The 23,921-nt window shown below is 33.2% G+C and overlaps 1 protein-coding gene across 6 annotated transcripts in view; it reads left to right on the top strand.

Moving 5' to 3' along the window:
- The window catches only part of gramd4a (GRAM domain containing 4a), a 105,655-nt gene that overhangs the window by 56,992 nt on the left and 24,742 nt on the right, over positions 1-23,921 (top strand). For all 6 annotated transcript variants that reach the window (XM_087248321.2, XM_087248320.2, XM_087248323.2 and 3 more), the window contains 3 exons: positions 14,531-14,651; positions 20,096-20,157; positions 22,875-23,010. In XM_087248321.2, the coding sequence (XP_087104447.1) occupies positions 14,531-14,651; positions 20,096-20,157; positions 22,875-23,010 (319 nt within the window). The remainder of the gene's footprint in view (positions 1-14,530; positions 14,652-20,095; positions 20,158-22,874; positions 23,011-23,921) is intronic.

Raw genomic sequence — 23,921 nt, 5'->3', positions numbered from 1 at the left:
TTTTTGCGCTTATTAAACTAAATTAGGTATGTAGGCTAATGGATGTCTTCAGTGGATGCAGTGCATACAACACTGTTTCCTTATCCACAAAAGAGAGAAAGAGAGAAAAAGAGGAGAAAGTAAATAGGCTGAATTCAGGAGGCTCATTCTTTATCCTCACGCTGCAGAAGGTCTTTTTAGCTGTTTTCTCGCTAGTGAACAGTTCAGTTTTTTTACTTACAAAGTCCGCCATGTAAATAGCAAATGCGCCATGGCATGACGCAACTGACTCTTAAAGGGAATGTGAGATGAGACTCCGATTCATTTAATGCATGTTATGCTCAAAACACACATAACTCATCAAAAAAAAAATAAGCACAAGCCTGTTAGACCATGCGCCGCGGCGCAAACCATATTTTTCAAAAGTGGATTCGGACACGCCCTTAATGCTTTTGCACCCTGCGCTTTACACTTTGAGCCTAGATTGATCAAATAGAGCCCTTAAAGTCTGTTTGGATTACTATTAGTAAAACTGTGTCTTCTTTATCAAATAGCAATATAAAAACCACTATTTTCTCTTTCAAACTTTCGCATAGCATATTTAGATTGTAATTACATTAAAAAGTCAAATCCACATTTAGATTTTCAAATATATATTCTAAAAACAATAATTTGTTTTGCCCAAAATGCAATAAATCCATTACACTTTTTTTCTATAACATAACCAATCCATAACAACCTTTAGACAAAGAAGCTTGGCAGATAAAATGTATTTAATTTATTACACTTCTCTGTGATGTTGATAATGCATATACTATTATTGTGATAGTGATAATTTTTCAATATATTTTGCCGCCCTAAATTGTGCTTTGTTACTATGAAACATCGTCTCAGCTTTCTGTCAAATTTATTTATTTATTTATATTTCAGATATCATCTGGACTGTGGAAAAGATTCTAATATGATTTTTAGCTTATATCTTCCACCTCTAGTGTAAAACAGGTCATGCCCAGAGCTATAGTCCCATAATGCAATGCACAGTGACAATATGACCAGAACAGCAAACCAGGCCACTGGTCAATGCTGATTACACAAGCATAGACCAAATGAGTAGGTAATTGACAACGTTAGTAGAAGGCTATTTGTTACCCAGTCTTTTTTTAGCTGTTAGCTTTGTTGTGAGTGTTTCCCAGGCTGGGGTCATTCATTCTCCTGTGCTCTTAATAGGTTTACGTGAATCACTGCCCTGCTTAGTAAGAACACATGTACAGTAAGCTTCCTAAGATCAACAACCTACAGTAGAAGTGACCGCTCATGACCTTTGCTTCAGGTTTTGTTTGTGAGGGTGGCCAGATTGAAGCTGATTCTTTTGGGTGCTTATGATATGTATGATTCCGATTAAAATAGAACTGTTAAATACTATGGTATTGCACAACTGTCTTGAATACTCACTTCTGATTGGTCAGTCGCAACATTCCAAGGTGTGTTATTTCTAGTTAACAACAGCTTAATGATACAGGCTCATCCAGGAACTGCCGTAATACAAGAAAAACACGTAGGTTAGTATATGCTCCATTCAACCGGTTTGTTTTCTGTCAGTTTTGCTTTTTTTTTGCTGTTTTTTTGTTTTTTTACTGTTTGGCAACATCCTGTGATCCAGTAATGAGCAGATTAGGGTATACTTCATCCAATTGTCATTTTTTATGTCAGCTTTTGTATTTAATTAATGAATTATTAAACAATCGTGATTTAGAACAATGTTTTATGTCTAAATGTGACAAACATAAAAACCTATGGTCATGAGCTTTGGATCATGACCGAAAGGACAAGATCTCGGATGGGTGGCAGGGCACACTCTTATGGATAGGGTGAGGAGCTCTGACACCCGGGAGGAGCTCTGAGTAGAGTCGCTGCTTCTCCACATCGAGAGAAGTCAGCTGAGGTGGCTCGGGCATCTGTTTCGGATGCCTACTGGACGCCTACCTAGGGAGGTGATCCAGGCATGTCCCACCGGGAGGCGGCCTTGGGGAAGACCCAGGACACGCTGGAGGGACACGCTGTGTCTCTCAGCTGGCCTGGGAACGCCTCGGGATCCCCTCAGAGGAGCTTTAGGAAGTGTCTGGGGATAGGGAAGTCTGGGGTTTTCTCCTAAGACTGCTGCCCCCGCGACCCGGCCCCGGAAAAGCGGCAGAAGATGAATGAATGAATAAATGGATAAATGTTTTATGTCTAAATGTTATGTTTTGTGACAAATGGCTGCGTAATGAGCAGAATAACGGACACCCAGGACAATTGTTTTGACAGAATAGAGCCGTTCAAAACAGGTTTCAGACATTTCTCTGCAATAACAATCCCCTGGGTGTACTTTATCCCTAATTTACCTTGCCAGCAGATTATTTCTTAACTATATTAAAATCATAAATCTGAATAGATGCAGTATTACATGTTGTCATAATAGACTTTTCCTGTCTACTATCTGCATGGTTCTTGATCAGAATAAGCTGTAAATCAGATTTTATGCTAATATTCAGAGATAATATATGGGATTCAAGCTAGGACCTTCTTGATCCAGCAAAACATAGTTTGGATGGTTACATGCAAACTTGGCACTGTTATTGGTAACACTTTATAATAACTGTATGCTATAAATCAGGTGTTAAGCATTAGCAAATTGTTATTTTATCATTTATTAAGCATTAACCTGTAGTGACGAATCACAATTAATCGAGTGTAGAATAAAAAATTGTGTGTGTGTAATATGTAATTATTATGTGACTGTAATATTCAAGATAGGCAGTGGCGCAGTAGGTAGTGCTGTCGCCTCACAGCAAGAAGGTCGCTGGGTCACTGGTTCGAACCTCAGCTCAGTTGGTTTCTGTGTGGAGTTTGCATTTTCTCCCTGCCTTTGCGTGGATTTCCTCCGGGTGTTCCGGTTTCCCCCACTGTCCAAAAACATGCTGTACAGGTGAATTGGGTTGGCTAAATTGTCCATAGTGTATGAGTTTGTGTGTGGACGTTTCTCAGAGATGGGTTGTGGCTGGAAGGGCCTCCGCTGTGTAAAAACTTGCTGGATAAGTTGGCGGTTCATTCCGCTGTGGCGACCCCGTTTAGTAAAGGGACTAAGCCGACAAGAAAATTAATGAATAAGGGAATGAATGTAATACTCAAACATACACAAAAATAGAACTATACAAAACAATTTGTGGATATGGATATATGTATATGTATATATATATATATATATATATATATATATATATATATATATATATATATAAAATTATATATAAATTTGGTAAAGTTGTACTTAAACTATAGAACACCACCCATTGTTCTCTTATGACAGTTTAAAAAAAAAAAAAAATTCTTGATCTACTTCAAATGTTGACTATGGTATATAATGTGGCTAAATAATGTGAATAATTGTATTATCATACCCTAGTTAACAATGAATTAACCTGTGTAATTAACTAACTTTATCTAAGTTTAAATGCAAGTTTATGCATATAATTGAGACACATGTAGTTTCTTGGTGTGTTAATAAATGTGCATTCTCAACACATATTCCTACTGTAATGCATTATTAATTCAAGTACTTATTAAACATTTACTAGTTGTCAGTTAACAGTTTTTGAGCTCATCTAAAGTGAGGACTATATATACTTCATAAAAATTCTTGAAGCGTTTTTTTTATAAAGTTATCTTCGAAACAGAGAGGAAACAAAACAAAAAGTACAGAATATAAAAATATATTTATTTTAAGATGTAAACATGAATGTACAACTATAAATTTAATATAAGACTTATCGTTAAGTGTTACCATATTATTATTTGATTTCATTTAAATAACTTGTGTTTATTTGCTTGGTTTGATTGCAATTGCTGTGTTCTAGTTTTCTCTTTATTGTGCAGCTCAGTTTATTGTCTGGTGAGAAATTGAAAGACCTTTATGAGAATTGGATTATTTGAGATCTTGTTTTGCTAACGGCTAACAGTGTGTACTTTACGAGAATTTTAGTTATGTGAGCAGCTTAGTATATCTAATTTGTTAGTTAGTTAAACGAGGCGTTGCCACGTGTAATTATGTTTTGAAGTTATGAAGTTTAGTTAAGCCACGTGGTGAAGATTGCAGTTTTTTTTCTGCATTTTTCTTTGGTTAGTTAGTTTAGTGGGTTGGGGTTTAGTTAGATTGTTTTGTTATGTTTATTTCTTTGTTTTGGCAACACTCTTGTTTTTCTTGTTTAATTCGATTATTTAAAATTACATTTTCATTACATTTCCTCTATTCATTGTTTGAAATTCTCTGTTTAATAAATACTTGTTGTGTCATTTAACAAGCAGTTGTGTCTTCTCCTTGTTCATCCAGCATCATTAGACTCACTGATTGTTACGTTTCATCCTTTTAAAATCTTAACAACTTAAACATGTAACATAATTTAAATTGAAAAGAAACCAAAGAGACTTTTTTTAGTTCAAATAGCATTTATGAATCCAAAATAACTAGAAATCTTTACTAGAACCATTTTGATTTGCTTTGGTTTAGGGTTATTCTGATTTTATTAACTTGTGCAGTACAGTGTTATTAATATACTTATCACCCACAATGTTTGCACAGAGAACAGCAAAAGTATAGGGTGAAGGCTGGCTGTAGGAAGGAAAGCATAGCTCATGGTGCTGGTTAGGCAAAGCTATCTATAAAGGGAAACCAATTACATGTATATTTGTAAGCTATATTTGCATCATATTTAAATGAATGAGAACAATATGGACACTATAAGCTTGTAAAGAAATGTGTGTGTCTTTGTTTTGGAAATACATTCGTAATATTGCATGAAGTCATTATTCAGATGTTTCATTTTTGACCAAGGGATGGTGATGGACAGATATTATGACCTCACAATTCTTTAACTCTTTAACTGTCACCTTGCTAATACTTAAGGGTGATTCTACACTGCAACAAATGTTTTTTCATTCCAAATCTCAAAACATTTTAAATCAAGTAGCATTTTCTAGAAAAGCAAAACATATTGTCCTCTTTTAAGAAATAATTTTTCAAAATTAAATTTTATTTAAATTTTCTAAAAGAGTTTTTCTAAAAAAAAAAAAAACAAGCATAATATAACTTATTACAGCTATTTATGAATTTGCAACAAGGATACTCAAAGTGGCTGCACGGTGGCACAGTGGGTAACACGTTCGACTCACAGCAAAAAGGTTGCTGGTTCAAGCATCGGCTAAGTCAGTTGGTGTTTCTGTGTGGAATTTGCATGTTCTCTCTGTGTTGATGTGGGTTTCTTTTAGGCTCAAGTTTCCCCCACAAGTCCAAAAACATGTGGTATAGGTGAATTGGGTAGGCTAAATTGGCCTTAGTGTATGTGTGTGAATGAGTGTGTATGGATGTTTCCCAGTGATCGGTTGCAGCCGAAAGGGCATCCGCTGCGTAAAAACATATGCTGGATAAGTTGGCGGTCATTCAGCTGTGGCAACCCCAGATTAATAATGGTACTAAGCTGAATAGAAAGTGAATGAATGAATGATACTCAAAGTTGTAAAGCATTACTTTGCTACAGCAATCAAAATGTACATTTTCTTGAGGTTAAATTCAAATCAAATACCACCAAATCACACATACTACCAAAGAATTTGAAGTCCTCATAACAAAAACTGTGAAAAGTATGAAAAAATATGTTTCATATTCTTCAAAATGTACTCTGGAGTAGGGGGCGCTCTTATATGGTCACCAATGGAAACTGGATGTTATCTGGTGGTCATCTTTGGTATTGCGCCCAAACTAGATTTGACCAAAAGTTTAGTGTTTTGTGGCATATAAACTTCAAATTTGGAGTATAATTTGTTCTGATATTTAGCTTTAATTTTAGGCTGCAACAGGTTTTTTAAAATATATTAAATGTAATGTAACAACATATAAACTTAAAGGCACATAACCTGTTTTATTTAACTTTTTTCACTCCAATCTAACATCTGTCTTCTTTAAAACAAGACCAAGCTTAAATTGATGTACTAAAACATTGAATATAAACATGTTTAAGGTAAACATGTCATTTTTACGTTTATGTTCAAAAAGTGCTGGGCGACAGTTAAGGGGTTAACAGCTTTGAGCAGTCCTTAATATTTTATGAGGTCTTGGTGGAGATGAAATTAGCTTGTGTGTGTGTGCATGCCTGCTCTATTAATCATTCTGGAGTTCTTTCTCGAAAGCCTAGATACGTAACAGATTAAAACAACAATTTAATTAGATGTTGTTTGTTTTATACATATTATATTTTATTTCATTTGTATTTTTATTTGGTTAGTAGACGTTTTCCTGAATATGTTGGAGAATGTTGAGAACACTCAGGAAAAAAAAGTCTATATTTATGTATGATTCAAACTGGTACAGGACATATTTATTTGATGCCATTTATCCGCGCTGTTTCTAGACTGCTTTGAGATAATAACAGACATTATGACATTACAGAGGTGCTACTGTATTGCTATTTCAGTGTTCACTTAACATGGTGTCACGCAACGATACGATTCCAGTGAGAAGCACTTGATGCAAGATAACTACAAGATGCAAATTACAGCCAATCAGAAGAGCTATATTAAAAAAAAAAGTCATGGAATAGTTTGCATGATTTACTCACTTATGAGTAAGCTGACCTTTCTGGAGCATGAAAAGAAATATATATGACAAAAATGTATGTGGGTGTGCATATACAGTATATATATATATATATATATATATATATATATATATATATATATATATATATATATATATATATATATATATATATATATATATATATATATACAACCTTCTGTCTGAGAGTGTTTTAAATTCTCTGTTTGATTTTTTTATTTTATATAGATGATTATGCCATCAAACTGTTGTATAAATGCAATATCACACAAGTAGCAGTGCAATATTGCTATATATCATCTACTAACTATTGCTATAACGCACGCCTCCCACCAGTGTCCATATAGCCATATCGCACTGCTACTCGTGTGATATTGCTCATCTACAGAGATGTTCCAATGTTTATTTTTATGTTATTCAAGACACCCTGGCGCACTTTTTTTTTTTTTTCAAAATTTTAACCAATCTGTATGTGTTGAGCATCTGTTGAGACAACATTAGCACCTGTCAGCTTTAATTGTGGGGAAAAATGTATGATTTTGAGCTTTCGTTAGCTAAAACAAGAACAGCTTTAAAAAGTTTGTTTATGTCTGTCGGTGGTGTAAAACTAAGGCACGGTCTAGATCAGACTCTCAAACGATGTCAGGATATTAATCATTGTAAAAAGTTGTAAAAATATATATTATTAAAGGAATATAATGATGAAGGTGATTGAAAAAGGATAAAAAAGAAGGGTATGATGAAACTTTATTTAATTGCTATTTGCAGTACTATTTTGTTCTATGTTACAAAATGTATAGGTACAAAAGGTACAAATGGAATCAAACACATAATTTGTCAAGGATGCCAAAAGGATCAAATATGTTTCATGTAAAAAGAAGAGATAAGTAAAAGAAGAAATAAGTTTAGGTAATAGACGAATGATGTATGTGGTAATGAGGTGAGAAAATAATAAGCTTGTGCTTCATCCCACTCCATTTTCGACCATGTTGAAATATATATTTTGTTAATGATATTTTATGTATGATATAAATAAATAAAATCAAAAATCAAATCAAATGATATGCACAAGACACGATGACTCATATGCCTGTTTATCTGTCTAGTGTTTGTGTGCTCATTTAGAAATAGACTTGATGTGCAGGATGAAGAGCTATCAGCACTTCAATAGATCACTTCACTTCTGTTAATGGTGCCTGGTGGTGACTCCTGTCTGTCTGCGGGGCATCTGTGAATCTACTGACACAGAGAGAGATCGTGTAGGGCCATTATTACTTAGAAAGGAAGACAGTAATGGGAAAGGATGAAGCAGGAAAAAAAAGAGGCAGAGGCATAGCATTCCTTATATATAAGTTTTGTAATATTGGTGCCATAATTAAACAAAACATTATTTTAAATATCTTTAGATTTGAAAAGCTTTGAATTAGTAATGGGTAAATAATTATTTAGTTGTATTGTGTTTAACCGCATAATTAATTAATCTATGCACTTTTATTTTTAGAGGTATGGTACACAAAAAGAAGCACAATAACACTTTAGACAGGTTTTTAAAGTGGTAGTTTCTTCAATATTACCAGTTAAAACTATTTCCAGAATCTAAACATTAATGTAATCAAATTTAAATCTTAAACCTTAAAGCTATTTTCCATTTCCAATTATTGAACATTACATAATGGGTCTTAGTTCCTGTTCTTGCACCTCACGGTTCTCAGATAACCAGCTTCATTTATGAGCACTTTATGCATGAATTGTGTTCAAAATTACAGGGTCCCTACACAGTGTTCACTACACACTAATTAATGAACTGATTAAAATATCTCGATGATCTGCTTTTGAATATATATTGTAGTATTGTGTTTAATATAGCTATTGTACAACATGACATAAATCCACATCAAATATTAACTCTACTAAAAGTAGAGTCGCGGCACTTATTCGTATTGATTAAAGTACATTAGTTTCAATTGTTTTAAAGCCGGTTAAACCTCATTAATAAACGAGTCTATGCTTTTTTCCCCCCGAATGCACTCACCTGAGAAGTGTGTGATGTAGGGATATAAGATTCTGACATGATAATTACCTTAGATAAAAAATATATATATATATCATGGTAGTTTAACAGTATTGACGTAATTGCTCTAAAATGTGTTATTTTTAAATGTCTTGTTAATATTAAACTATAGAAAGAGCAGCAGTTGATTTTGTATTTTTAGTGGAGTGTTTAATATGTTTTAAAAGTAACTTTAAAGTAAAGTAATTAGTAATCTGATTACTTTTTACATGAATCAATTAGTAATCAGATTAGAATGTTCCAGTAGTAGGAAGTAATTTGTAATCTATTGCTTTTTAAAAGTACCTTATCCAACACTGCTGAACACACACACACACACACACACACACACACACACACACACACACACACACACACACACACATATATATATATATATATATATATATATATATATATATATATATATATATATATATATATATATATATATATATATATATATATATATATATATATATATATATATATATATAAATAATATGGGTAACCAAATAGTTGCTGGCTGTTGATGGCAAGAAAAAAATTATCTTGAAGTCAGTGAGGACCGGCAGCTGTTTGGTTACACAGATTTTTTTAATTTTTATGTTTAAGAAGAAATCATTCAGGTTGAAAACAATTTGAGGGTTAGTAAATGATGACAGCTTTTTATTTTTTGTGTGTAAACTTTTCACTTGATACTAATATAACAACAAAACTTTACTTGTCATATGTGTTCATCCAATTTCTTAAGTGTTACTATTAAATACTTACTGTACCTTAATGACAATCCACTGTTTGTTTTATTTGTAAGTGTATTTGTCATGTGAATCTTTGTTCTTATATATGAAAAATATTTTCAATTTTCAATTTACAATCAACTAGTGATGTTTGTTGTCTTGCATGCTGTACTTGAGGAGATTGAATTTGGGTTAGGCTGTTGGCAAAGATAGCTGCACAAAGCTTGTGTAACTTGTATAAAGTGAGGCAGTGCACTTGGATTTCAAAACCTTTGTGAGGGGTGTGACAATATGCCAACATTTTGGTCTATTTCCGACTGGAGTGTACTGTGAACCGACTATTATCCTTGTTAAATGCTGCACTAAACATTGTGCTACACACAATAGGCTGGAACGTTTGACAGAAGTGTAGGTTTGTTGTTAATCAGAGGGTTCATTGATGGACTTTTTATTCCCTTAAATAACCAGGACTGAGGTTTAAATAAAAGCTAATTAAAATTACTAATTTCATTGATCATACAAGATAAATATTTACATACATTAATAAAAATGTTGGGGTCTGAAAGATATATTCGGTTGGCTGATGTTGTTTGGTTGGTGTTGGTTTGGTTGGTTTGTTGGTTGGTTGGTTGATGGGTGGTTGGTTGGTTGGTTGGTTGGTTGATATCGGGTGGTTGGTTGGTTGGTTGGTTGGTTGGTTGGTTGATATTGGGTGGTTGGTTGGTTGGTTGATATTGGGTGGTTGATTGGTTGGTTGGTAGGTTGATATCGGGTGGTTGGTTGATGTTGGTTAATTGGTTAGTGTTGGTTGGTTGGTGCTGGTTGTTTGATTGGTGGTGTTGGTTGGTTAGTTGGTTTGTTGATTGGTTGATGGTTGGTTGGTTGGTTGGTTGATACTGGGTGGTTGGTTGGTAAGTTGACATCAGGTTGTTGGTTGATATTGATTAATTGGTTGGTTTTAGTTGGTGGTGTTGGTTGGTTGGTTGGTGTTGGTTGTTTGGTTGGTGGTGTTGGTGGGTTGGTTGGTGTTGGTTTGGTTGATTGTGGTTGGTTGATATTGAGTGGTTGGTTGGTTGATGTTGGTTAATTGGTTGTTGTTGGTTGTTTGGTTAGTGTTGGTTGTTTGGTTGGTGTTGGTTGTTTGGTTGGTGGTGGATGGTGGTGTTGGTGGTGCTGGTTGGTTGGTTGATGTTGGTTTGGTTTATTGTGGTTGGTTGGTTGATGTTGGTTTGGTTAGGTTGGTTTGGTTAATGTTGGTTGGGTGGTTGATGTTTGTGTGTTGGTTGGTTTGGTTTGGTTGGTTGGTTAGTTTGATTGGTCAGTGTTGGTTGTTTTCTTAGACCCTTATTATCTAATTAATGTGCTGTTAAGAATTCTAAGCAACATGCAGAGGCATAGTTTCAGCCAATGATCTTGATCTCTTGCAAAAAAAAAATCTGTAATTCAATTTGATAATCCAAAGTAATTACACTGAGTGTCTGTGTGAATAAATTCAATTATATAATGCAGGGGATCAAGTATTTTCATCATTTGAAAAGATGAGTCCTTGGGATCCTTGCTTTATTGACTGAAATGGTGTATTTGTAGCTTTGCATGAAATAAATTGATTAACAGCACATCAATGCTTTCATAATAAAATACACACATTAGAATAATATCTGTATGAACTGGATTAATGATGATTAAAATACAGTTTTAAAATCACAGGCATAAATAACATATACTCATACAGTATAGAAAACAGTTATTTGAAATACTAAAATATTTAAACAGTTTGCTCTTTTTAGTATACTTTGGACCAAATAAATGTAGGCTTTGTGAGCAAATGAGGTTGCTTTAAACATATTTAAAACTTACTGTTATAAAACATTTAGTTACTAAATGAAATAAAAGAATAGTTCAATAATATATTTTTAAATGACTTAGTTTGTATCCAATATAAAAGAAAGCCCATAAAGATTTCAAATTTGTGTGTAAACATTTCTTTGGGGGGTGGGGTGAGCTGTTGCTTTATAGCAGTGAAAAGTTTGCAATGACAGTACTACTGCAATAGGCCCCACCACTCATTTTTTTACAGCAAGTACCTTTCTTTCAAGTGTGATTGACAGCGTTAAAATAAAGCAAAGTTAGAAGCCATTTACATTTCGAGTCTAAAAGTGTTGTTGATGTTGATGCCTGATGTCTTTCTAAAACATACTTTCAGCGTCTCTAACAGACTGTCAAGGTCTTTCTCTGTGATTCTTTTTGTGGAGTGAAATTATTGAGAGCTACAGGCAGAATGTTGACTCTTGAGCAGATTTACTGATTGCTGTAATATCATTATCAGTCTGTTCTCAAAGAGGACTCTCTGTAATAACGAAGACAGACCCAGAGACGTTAGCTAAAGTTGATTAGACACCGAGAACAGTACATTGTGTGATTTAGCCATCAGTGAGATAAAAAAAAACGTTGTGAACAACCCTCTAGTGATTCTTTTTACTGTTATTTTTTTACACAAACATTATTATTAATATTAAATGAATATTTTTTTCTCACTGTCATTATGCTCAGGAAGTTCAGAATGCTAAAATGCTTAGATGTTAAAAATTGACATGTTAATGTGTTTTATGTTTTTCAAAGATATGGTTACTTTGTTATTTTAAGGGATGTTTTAAGTTGCTAATAGCATTTGACAGTTCAGCTGATGTACAGTCTAGTTTCATTTATGCAATCACATTACTTTTACAAGTTACTAGAATGAAGTAACACACTACTTTTTACTCCTCTGAAGTCTAAGGTGGTTTTAGCAACCAGGAAATGTTGATGTGCCCTGAACTTTCCATTTTTTATGAATGTATTAATGCATAATGTCTGATGAAGCTACTTTAAATACAGCACAAACTGTGTAACAAGAATATCTAAGTAGCATGTTTGGACAAGTTTGCAGTATTGAAGACAAAAATAGATATAAGTGACTGCAATGATTGAAAAAAAAAAAAAAAAAAAATATATATATATATATATATATATATATATATATATATATATATATATATATATATATATATATATATATATATATATATATATATATATAATTATTACAAGGATTTTGAGTATGTGACCTTACCTTTGTGACCAACTCGCAAAAAAGTATTTTGTATTTTTAATTTAGTGAGACATTTTTTGTGCAAATGTAAAGTGGGGATGCTGACAACGGAAGTGCAGATCCAAATGCAGGGTCTGTTGAACAGAGATGATCAGACAAGCAACAGTTGACACAGGAGTAAACAGATGTATACGGGCAATCCAGAGTCGTGGTCATTAAACAGGCAGATGGTCAAAAGGCAGGCAGCATACAACGTAAACAAACTTAACAAGGCAAGGGTCTAAAACATTGCAAGGCAAAGGTAAACTGTCGTAAAGTTCACAATACTGTTTACATAAAAAGTATAACAAGACTCAGTAATGAGGTATGTGGGTGTGCTATTTAAATAGCCCCGTAATCAGTTCATGAGTGTTCGCAATCAGACAGGATTAGGAACCGGTGTGTGTGGACAGTGCATGACTAGATCTTATAGTCCATATAATTTCGTATTTGTAGTTCTATTCTGCACAGGCTGGATCACTGGTGACCGTGACATTTTGTTTTGTGTTTTTATGGAAAGGCTGCATGTAAAAGAGTGCTAGTAACTATAAAAATGCATATTAGATTAATTTATTTCAATTTTTTTTTTGCAATATCCCAAAAATTTACATAAAATAGGTGGATGGAGACATAGCTAGTGTCATGTAATTGTATAAGAAAGTGTCTGAGTTATTTTTTTTTTTAAGTAAGTAAATTTACAGTATGTACTCTCTATTTGGGGGGCGAGATCAAACAAAGTATATTCCACTGTACATATGCTCTAAATCACAGGTGTCAAACTCAGTTCCAAAAGGGCCGAAGCTCTGCACAGTTTAGTTCCAACCCTAATTATACACACCAAACAACATTTTTAGACATAAACAATGTGAAAACTGCAAATTAATTATAATTTAGATAAGTGGTTCTCAAACTTTTTTCTCCAAGTACCACCTCAGAAAAAAAAATTAGCTTCAAGTGCCACCATAATGACATGTCAGCATTGGGATATAAAAATATGGGATACGCCCCCAACAGCTATTACAAATATGGGGAGGAAATTAGCTTTACATGATGGAATACCTAACAAACATTAGAAAATTGTAAATACATTAAAAGGTTTAGCTTATTAAAATCAATTTACTAATCACATCAGTGTCAATGTACACGTTAAAGGGTTAAAAGTGTTTTTTTTTTTTTCTTTTTACTTTAATTATTCAGCGATTCTTCCACGTACCACTAAAAGGAAGCCTGCGTACCACAGTTTGAAAACCACTAATTTAGATCATATATCATATCATATCAGATCGCCTAATTGCAAAAAATAAAAATGTAGGGTGCATTAGGGACTATGCCACAACAGGGTTAAATGTAAAAGAACATTTCACTTTTCACATTTCACAGTTCAATTTTCTCTTAGGTTTGCTTAAAAAAAACTATGTTTGGGTCAGTGTTTTGCTGGTGATCTGTACGACAAGCCCTGCCTTCTTATCAATGTGTACAAGAAATGTGTGCATCTGAAATGTGCAACAGAACATACCCGGTGGAATGTACATTTTGTAAAAAAAAAAAATCATGTTTTCCAGTAAGCTGTGGGCTAAAAATATGCAGAAAAAAATCAACGTTGCCAATTGTAAGAATAAGTTAGTGTAAACTTTTTTCCTAAATACAAGCAATATTAACCATAACTTACTTTATATTTTAAACCACCAACAAGGGATGCTATCCCTGTACGTTTACTTTAGCTAGAATCTATCCTAGAACAGTTTAGGCTAGTGAAACTCTAAATGCAGTTAATAGAAACGTCGCTATAGATTAATTGACTGTCTGCCTAGAGTTATACAGTTGACAGCATTCATTTCATCTGAACCCATCAGGCAGAAGCACTTCCAGGAAAAACCTACATATTCATGCTCATATATTTTGAGCTAGATAATATTTGTTTTAACACTTATTAAAGAAGATTCTTAAAAATGCGTGGTAGTTAAGTGTTCACTTTTTTATCATTTTAGAGGAGGAATTACGGAAGCTACGAGAAGAAACCAATGTGGAAACCCTTAAGCAGGAGCTGGAAAGAGAGCGCAGCAGGAGACTTGACCTGGAACAGAAGATGAGCGATGTGCTGAAAACCAGGTAAAAACCACACAACTAAAAAAAAAAACCACACACACAAATATACACAAAGCAAGAAATCTGCTTTACATAGTGTCAAACCTTTCAAAACAATGGATAACATTAGGGATTAGAATTATACAACACTTCTTATTCACGGTTCAGTTTTAGCACACACAAACACGCACGCACACATATTCACCCACACGGAAACAAAACAACAAAAAACTAATGTAGATTTCCAGTAAATATCAGAAAAGTCATTTTTAACCCTCCTTCTGACCCTTTAACTTAAATTGTTCTCTGATATCAACATAGTAGGTACACGGCTTAGGTAAGTTAAAAAACTATCCTGAAATTATTTTATTTTCTCATTTATAATCACTGGAGTTACCCCTAGAATGAAAAGCTTGGTTTTGACCATATTTGGAATGGTCATAAATATTAATGAGCCAAATTCACACTATTCCAGTTGTCAGTATCAGTATGGTTAATAAAACCACCATAATAATAATAAATATATTACTATAGTGGCAGCGTGGTGGCGCAGTGAGTAGCACTGTCGCCTTACATCAAGAAAGTCGCTGGTTTGAGCCTCGGCTGGGTCAGTTGGCATTTCTGTGTGGAGTTTGCATGTTCTTCCCGAGTTGTCGTGGGTTTCCTGTGTATGCTCCGATTTCCCCTGCGGTTCAAAGACATCTATAGGTGAATTGGGCAAGCTAAATTTCCCAGTGATGTGTTGCAGCTGAAAGGGCATCCGCTGTGTAAAACATATGCTGGATGAATTGGCGGTTCATTCAGCTGTGGAAACCCCTAATTAATAAAGGGACAAAGCTGAAAAGAGAATGAATGATTTAATATTACTATAGTATTTTTTTAGTATGTGGGTGTCTGACAACTGAAAACTGATCTGGTAGCAGATATCGCAGCCTCTGTTAAATTTCACCCTGCACAGATTTAGTATTATTTCAGGTTATGCATTTTTATGTTCTGATTCCAATGCCTAATTATTAAACTGTTAAAATGACTATAATTAAATCAAATATTTTTAAGATTAAAATATTTTGTGTTCTTTGGAAGAGTGTACAAAAATATTTTTTATCGCAATATATTTTAGTGCATTATATCGTACAACAAAAAATTGATATCATGACAAGCCTACAGGGAGATGTTTTGAGATATGTATTTTGAAGATGTAAACAGTTTCTGGCATCATTTAAAGCTTATTTTCATGATTTCACACCAAAACAAATCACAGTAAGAGATGACAATGTGCATTTAACACTTTGCATGTTTACAGTTTACATCTGTTTGTTGCCTGATTACAAACATATGCGGCACATTTCACAATATACACGTTAAATTACAAATCATAAAAATAGTGATTAATTAGTAACTATTAGTTAATTTAGTGGACAAATTTCTGTTTGAAGTTCACTAGAAGTTGTGTTGTTTACTGTACAATACGGTATTATCCAATAGAAGTCCATATTATTGCTGTAAAAAGACTAGTTTTTAGGGTTATTCCTACACTGAAAATACAAAAAAAACAAATATGAAAAAGCAAATATTTTATGTTGCTTTAACTAATTTTAATCAGGTTAATCAAGTTTCAAAAAAAAAAAAAAAAAAAGTTGCACAAAGTTTAATTTAATATCGTTAGTCAGTTTGATTGATGTAAGTTCAGATGACGTAAAAGTTAATATGATTATACTAAACAAAAATAAAGTAGCAAGAATATGGAAATTGGTAACAAGTTTCCTTTTAATATTCAAATGGATGAACTGTGAAAAGATTAACAACACTTCTTTGTTCTCATCGAAAACATTTCACTGACTGTTTACCAGAAGCAACTCTTCTAATCTATGCAAAGCATCATGGTACACAGGAAAAAGGAGGATAGTGTGTGGTAAATTGATGTGTGTTGTCAGTGTTCAATGACCCGGCCCTGTTGTCTCTCTGGCTGTCACAGCAGGACAGGCCGCAGTCAGATGCAAACGCAACACACACTGAGATATAAAAATAGCCACTGCATCCCACCCCCCGTGACCCTTCAGCAGGAAGTCAATGTCTGTACGTATAGAGTCATGAACGGCAATATGCCAGTACAGAGTGTTCTTTCCACTGAGGTCATGTCATGCCCCTAATTGATTCAGATTTGATGGAGGACAAACGGTGGGATAATTAAAGGGATAATGAAACCAATAAATGCAATTCTGACATCATTTAACCTAATGTTCTGAATAATTCTTTCTTCTGTGGAACGTTCAGGTTTTTTACTTGTCACCAAAGCAGTTCATCAAAAATATAGTTATTTTTTACAGAATATTATGTTTTTTTAATAAAATATGAATGAGTAAAGGATGAATGTTTTGGGTGAGCTGTTCTTTAACCTATAAATATTTTTAGAAGATCTAAATGTTGATGAATTGTGTGTCATTTTGGCTAAAGTTAAAACGCACAGTTGGTCTCATTTATTAAACACTGGATAGATATTTCTAATTAATATTCACATTCCGATTTTCTCAACAACAAAAAAAATTCACAGTGCAAAAAAAATGCTTTTCTTACTTCTTCTTAATGTTGTTTTTCCTTAAGATTAGTTTTCCCTAAGATTATGTTTGATAGATTATTTTGCTTAACGTTGTCCTATTGTGTCTTAAAACAAAACAATATGTTTTGCTTGCCTAGAAAATTTAATAGAAAAAAGCAATTTTTGCAGTGTGGACAACACATGTATACGCATATTCATTTGTTTGTCAGCTTGTTCTAATGTTAGTGGAACTCTAAAATATGTTCATGAATCAAAGGTTAGTCATTACGTTTTTATATGGGTGGTTTTAGTCATTCCTGATTTTTGTATTGCATTTTTTTGCGGAGTGGTGGTGGTAAGGGAGGATTTTAAAATTTTTAGTTTTAATATCTTTTTATCAATAAAGCTGAGTTCTAATCTTACAGCAGTTTGTAAGTTTTTTTTATCTAGTAAAATTTACTGAAGCATAGATTGTTTTCTTATGTTAAAAATCTCTTGAATTTTACATTATTAAGCCTTAAAAGGTAAAATACACTGTGGAAAATGCTGGGTTCTACACAAATCCTTTATATTGTTACTACTATTAAATTCACTTAATTTTTTGTTTTATTTTATTTATTTTTTCTTTTACAAATGTAAGTGAGTTGAACACAAAAAGTCCCCCCAAAAAACTCAAGAATTGTGTTGGTTTAACTCATTTTATTTAAGCAGGTTAAACAAGCACAAAAATTAAATTTGGTAAACTGTATTTTGATGGTCCATTTGAGTATTAGTAGACTGTCTGCGTAATATCTATTGATATTGATCCTTCAATAGACATTTTACTGACTATGGGAAACTTTGCAAGTATATGCCAACTCATACCTGTCAACTCTCTCGTTTTTCCCCGGATTCTCCCGTATTTTACAGTTTTATCTCGCTATCATCCCGTAAAGGTTTTTCCATATTTTCAGTCTTTCTCTGAAAGATGGCAATAAACATTAAAGAACCAATTCTCCCTATACGCAACTCATACTGCTAAACCACCAGAGGTCAACCCTTGCTCTTAGATGTGAGTATGTTCTGTGCTTTTGTTTTACTTAGGCATGAAATAAATATAAAAATGTTGGGATTCCCTTTCCTTTTCATTACATGTGCCTTCGCCCCTCCTATGCAATCCTCATAACAGTCATATAGCTGTGCATGACTGTCAGCTGACGCGCTCCATAGTGATAAATAGACACTTGTTTCCCAAACTGATTCTGTACACGCCATTTGAAGAGCATAAGTCTGGGTTTTGGATGCGTGTTTGAACAGACGTATACACATAATTAAGGTCCCACTTTATATTAAGTGTTCTTAACTACTATGTACTTACATCAAAAAATAAATACAACGTAATTACTGTGTTTATAATGTATTTGAGAACACTTGTGGTGCTTTTGAGTTGGGATAGAGGTTGGGTTATGGACAGGTTTGGTGGTATGGGTAGGTTTTAGGGTGGGTTAAGGTGTAAGGGATGGTCAACAGTGTATTTACAAATGTAATTACAAAAGTTATTTACAGATGTAGTTACATACATGTATTTAATCAAGCATAAGTACACAGTAAATACATGTATTTACACAATAAATACATTGTAACAAACTACTAACTTCTATGTAAGTACATATTAGTTAAGGCCACTTTATAGAAAGTAGGACCCTAATTAATAATAATAACATCTAAAGATGTTATCCCTTTTTATTTAATAATGAGATTAATAAGAGTATCCATTATTGTTTACATTCCAATGTTGACAGGTATGTGTCAACCTACACTAACCCTAACCCCAACCATAACCCCAATCTAACAGTCTACTTATAATCTAATTAGAATTAGTTGCAATGTAACTTAAATTCAACAAAGGTACCGTCAACATAAAGTGTGACCATATTTTTTGAGTGTGGTTAATTTAATGAGTGGGGTTTTAATTAAAACAAAAAATATTGGCATTTTTTTTTTGGTCTAAACCAAAGAAAAATATAATAATGGCTGCTGCAATGTGCTTAATCATATTCCCTAAATACAACATCTGCAACAGACAAAATAATTAGCACTGTAATTAGCACAAGGAAAAAAAAATCATTCATGCAAAAAAAAAATAAATAAATAAAATAAATCATCACTAATTTTGTGATGAAAAAAAAAACTAATATATGTGAACACAAAACCAGTCTAATGGATATATTGTGGGGAAAACCATGAGTCATGAGTCTTATTTTTATTTAACGGCAATCATGTGAATAGTAAGTAAATCTCTTGTTTCATAAAGAAATGTTGGACATTTTCTTATGTAAATGTATCAAAACTTAATTTTTGTTTAGAAATATGTGTATTTACACACTTTAAAGGCAATTTTTCATTGTTTTCCAGATTTTCACATAGTTGCATCACAGCCAAATATTGTCCTAAACTAACAAACCATACATGGCTAGAAAGCTAATTTATACTGTTACCAGATTATGTAGATATCTCAATATAAAAACCCTGTATGACTAGTTTTGTGCTCCTGAATCACTTATAAAATAATTGCTGAACTACAAATAAACTGCTTGTGTTTCAGTGCTTCCATAATTGCTTCAATTTGTTTTGGAATTCTTCCAATGTTCTTGGAGTTTTAAGGATCTATCCTAATTTGACCTGATCTAAAATCAAATTTAAAAGGATTTTGATATTATACATTGACAATACATTTGAGTGTTTTGGTCATTTTAATGTATAGCCATAATACATTTGCTTTGTGGAACTCAAAAGTTTTGAAGATCATTATCTCAAAACTGCTCAGAATGCAGACAGAACCATATATACTGATAAATATATATAGACATTGTATGTGTACAGTCCTGCTGTGTGTAGATTTAGTATGAACTGAAGATGTTTTAGTGATGTTGGTTTGTGTCTTGTGGTTCAGGTGTGAAGATTCTCCACCTCAACCTCCACGGAAACAGCAGACTCCGGCAGCTAATGGCACAGGTAACACAACTGTCAGCCTTATGACAGAAATAATAATTAAAAAAAAATGCATAAAGTAGTAAATCAAAAAATCTAAATGATTGGATTGTTCCCCCAAATTGAACATTTAATCATTATTTACTCATCCCCTTGACTTTCACACAGTTTCAATTTACTAGAACTTCTTTGTTAAGCTGCTTTGACACAATCTACATTGTAAAAGCGCTATAGAAATAAACATAACAGTAATCTTTCTTCAGTTGAACAGGTTAGCTTAACTTTTCTGATTTTGCTTGTAATTCAATATTGTGAACCCTTTGTAAAGCTGCTTTGAAACAATACTTATTGTGAAAAGCGCTATACAGACAAACTTGAATTAAACACAAAGGAAAATCTTCTGAAGAATACTGGAAAAAACAGCGATTGACATCCATAGTATGTTTTGTTTCTACTGCTTTTTCCTAACATTCTTCAGAATATCTTGTTTTGTTTTCAACAGTATAAAAACTCACAATCGTTTACAACCATGCAACCGTGAACTGCCCCTTTTAAATGAATAGAAACTGTGAGCAATATTTGCAATCCCAGAATGCACTGCAGTGAGCTTAGAGAAAGGAATTCATACAATATGATAGACAATATGGTTTAATGATCAATATATTTTACTTTCAGTGATGAAACATATTTATAAAGATTGGTTAGTTTAACTGAAAATATGTAAAATGTGTGTATTAGTTTATGCTTTTTAGAGAAAATTGTTTTAGGTTTATACAATCCTATTGTTATTTGGTCTGCAAATGTATGTACAATGTGGGAAATAAGTATTCAACATGTCACTATTTTTCTCTGAAAACATTTCAGTTTAAAGGCACTGCTTATAGATACCTCTCATGTGGATAATGAAGTCACATGCATTGCTCAGGTGTGAGTTTTTCACAGACTTAAACAGAGTGAAAAAAATCTTGATGGTTCTGTGGGTTTCATCTATCCAAACTGATCTTTATTTTGGATTTTCTGTTGGATTTAAGTAAGGTGATTGGTTGGGCCATTCCACAGCTTGATTTTCTTTCTCTGAAAGCATTTGCGAGTTTCCTTGGCTGTGTTTTGGATCATTGTCTTGCTGAAATGTCCACCCTGGTTTTATCTTCATCATCCTGATGATGTAGATGTTGGACTGAAGCAGCTAATATTAATCTACTCTACTTTGTTTTCTTTTCATATATGTATTTCTTTTGATCTGGTAAAAATTTTGAGTCAACAGAACCTTTAGAAATATGTTTTTTTGAGAAAAATGGTGACATGTTGAATAATTATTTCCCCCACTGTATGTAACTCATAATTTGCCTTATAAATGATAAAATTATGACAAGCATTGATGTACAGAAGTTAATGAAAAATTAGTTTGATCAAGGAACAACATTAAAGAAAAACAATGTACCTTGATCATTGTTTTTCAGTCTAAATTATAAATACAAAATGTTGTTAACAATCTTAATATGTCTTCTAAAAATCTAAAAATACTCTTTCATATTACAGACTTTAAAAAAATTAATAAGAAAGGTTTTGTGTCAGAATATGAAAAGACCAAACAGTTATTACCAGTGATGAGAATAACGGCATTTTAAATAAACGAGTAATCAAATGAATTACTGTGTTCCCCTGTTACAAAGCCAATACCATTACTGACAATAACATATGCGTTACTATAACTGAGAACACTGAAGCAAGCAGCGACTTTCTCAGCCATAGGATATCTTTCTCTGGGGTGTGTGTGTGTGCGTGTGTGTGTTCATTCTGGGCTGGGACAGGACACATAACCAACCAATATGATGATTGGTGTGTCTGTAAACCTGATGTAACTGAGAACATGATGATTGGCTTAGAAGGAGTACATTTTCATCATTTGCCAATCAGAGGCAGAGTAGGTCGGGTGTACACACAAGCACATGAACACAGCCACTTGCACACACCAACAACCCAGAGTCAGAACGATGCCAAGTCCTACAAGTTCAAAGGTAGCATTTGCAAACTGGAAATATAAGCATTATACTGTTAAAAAAAAAAAATAAAAATAATGGCGTTAACAGAAATTTACTGTAAAATAACAGATGTTAAATTATAGAAATTTTCTGCTAAATTGAATTACTGTAAATTTCTGTAATTAACATCCAGTATTTTACAGTAAATTTCTGTTATTTAATGATTTTGCAATAGTTACTTTTCCTGGTTATTAGTTTTTTTTATAATGATGTAACTCAGTTACTATTTGTGAGAAGTATATATTAACTATAACTAATTACTCTTTTAAAACAATGTGGCCAACACTGGTTATTACTTAACTGTTAAATGCAATCATTAAAAATGTCTTATGTGTCAAACTTGAAATTTTTTTTTAAAAATTGCATTTCTTTTTTTTGATTAGCCGTTTGTCTTCCAGTCATTTGTATTAAAGCACAAACTGTCACTTTTAATCCTGTTTATTGGCATTCTTTCTGCTTTGTGGTTTTAGTTAGTGATTCCGGAATCTCGGCTTCAGGAAAGCTTTCAGCTGTTATTTTAAGCACTTGTCTAAATTTGTAGACCATCTAGGCCAAAGCAACCTCTTTTGTTTGAGGCAGGAAATGAGAATGTAGAGCACAAACTCTCCCTCTCTCGCTCTCTCTCATTAAACCCTCTGCTTGATTCAGATTAGAAGAGCTTTATGAATTAAAATAAATGTGTCTGATCTCTAACCATAGACAAACAGCAGAAGGAGACGGTGTGTTCGCGGCTGCACAACTGGCTGTATGATCGCTTTGGGGTTTACATTGAAGATTTCCGCTTCCAGCCTGAGGAGAACACGGTTGAGGCTGAGGAGCCACTAAGTGCTAAAAGGTTCGTCAAAAGAGATTATTCATATTTTCTATATTTAAATTATGCGCAGATGTGGAAGTAGAGTTCAAATCAGGGTGAAATAACTCTTACTATTCACTAATCTCAGTGATCTCATTTCCAAAAGCTAAATTGTATTGTAAACTGCTGCCCCCTAGTGGTTAGGATGCTTATAATAAGTTAAGCTTAGTGGCAGAGATATGTTAAACATGGTCATTGCTAGAAGGGATACAGCTGCTGCATAATTGGAAGTTCATGGGAGTTATTTACATTATTTATTTAGTTTTCCATTAATTTTATTTTATTAATGTCTACACTTACCTTAAACCTACTCCTCACAGTAATGTAAAAACAGTAATTATGGTGAAAATGCTTTATATTATTTATTAAAATACCAATTTATTGTATTTTATTAACGCCTACCTCAACCCTAAACCCATTTTATGTTCACTGTGAAGTTCCTTTACCTTTCAAAATTATATATGTTCCTTTCTGGTTCTGTCACAATATGTATTTAAGAGGGTAGAAGAATAGTTTACACACAAAAAAAGATAACTTTGCCAGTTTACTTACTTTTAAGTGGGTTTCTTTCTTCTGTTGAACACAAAACAAGATATTCTGAAGATTGTTCATCATATGGATACCTGGAGTTCTGTATAGACAGTGTTTTTTGTTGGAGAGCACACGTTGACAGTTTGTGCACACATCTACAACAGTGGCTTTATTTTTTTACAAAGGCTGAGATTTTATGCGGTGGGTAGCAGTATCTTGCTTGTTTTTTTACCCACCTAAGTTTGAAAGTCCTATTCACTATGGAATCACAGTCTCGTTAGGAAATCTGTCTGTTCAACTGAAAGACAAATTGGTTCATATTTAAAAAACAGCCATGATAATCGTGGGAATAAAACAATATA

This window comes from Danio rerio, chromosome 4 (genome assembly GCF_052040795.2).
Source record: "Danio rerio strain M-AB ecotype USA chromosome 4, GRCz13ab, whole genome shotgun sequence".
NCBI lineage: Eukaryota > Metazoa > Chordata > Actinopteri > Cypriniformes > Danionidae > Danio > Danio rerio.
This window is presented reverse-complemented; position numbering and strand designations above follow the sequence as displayed.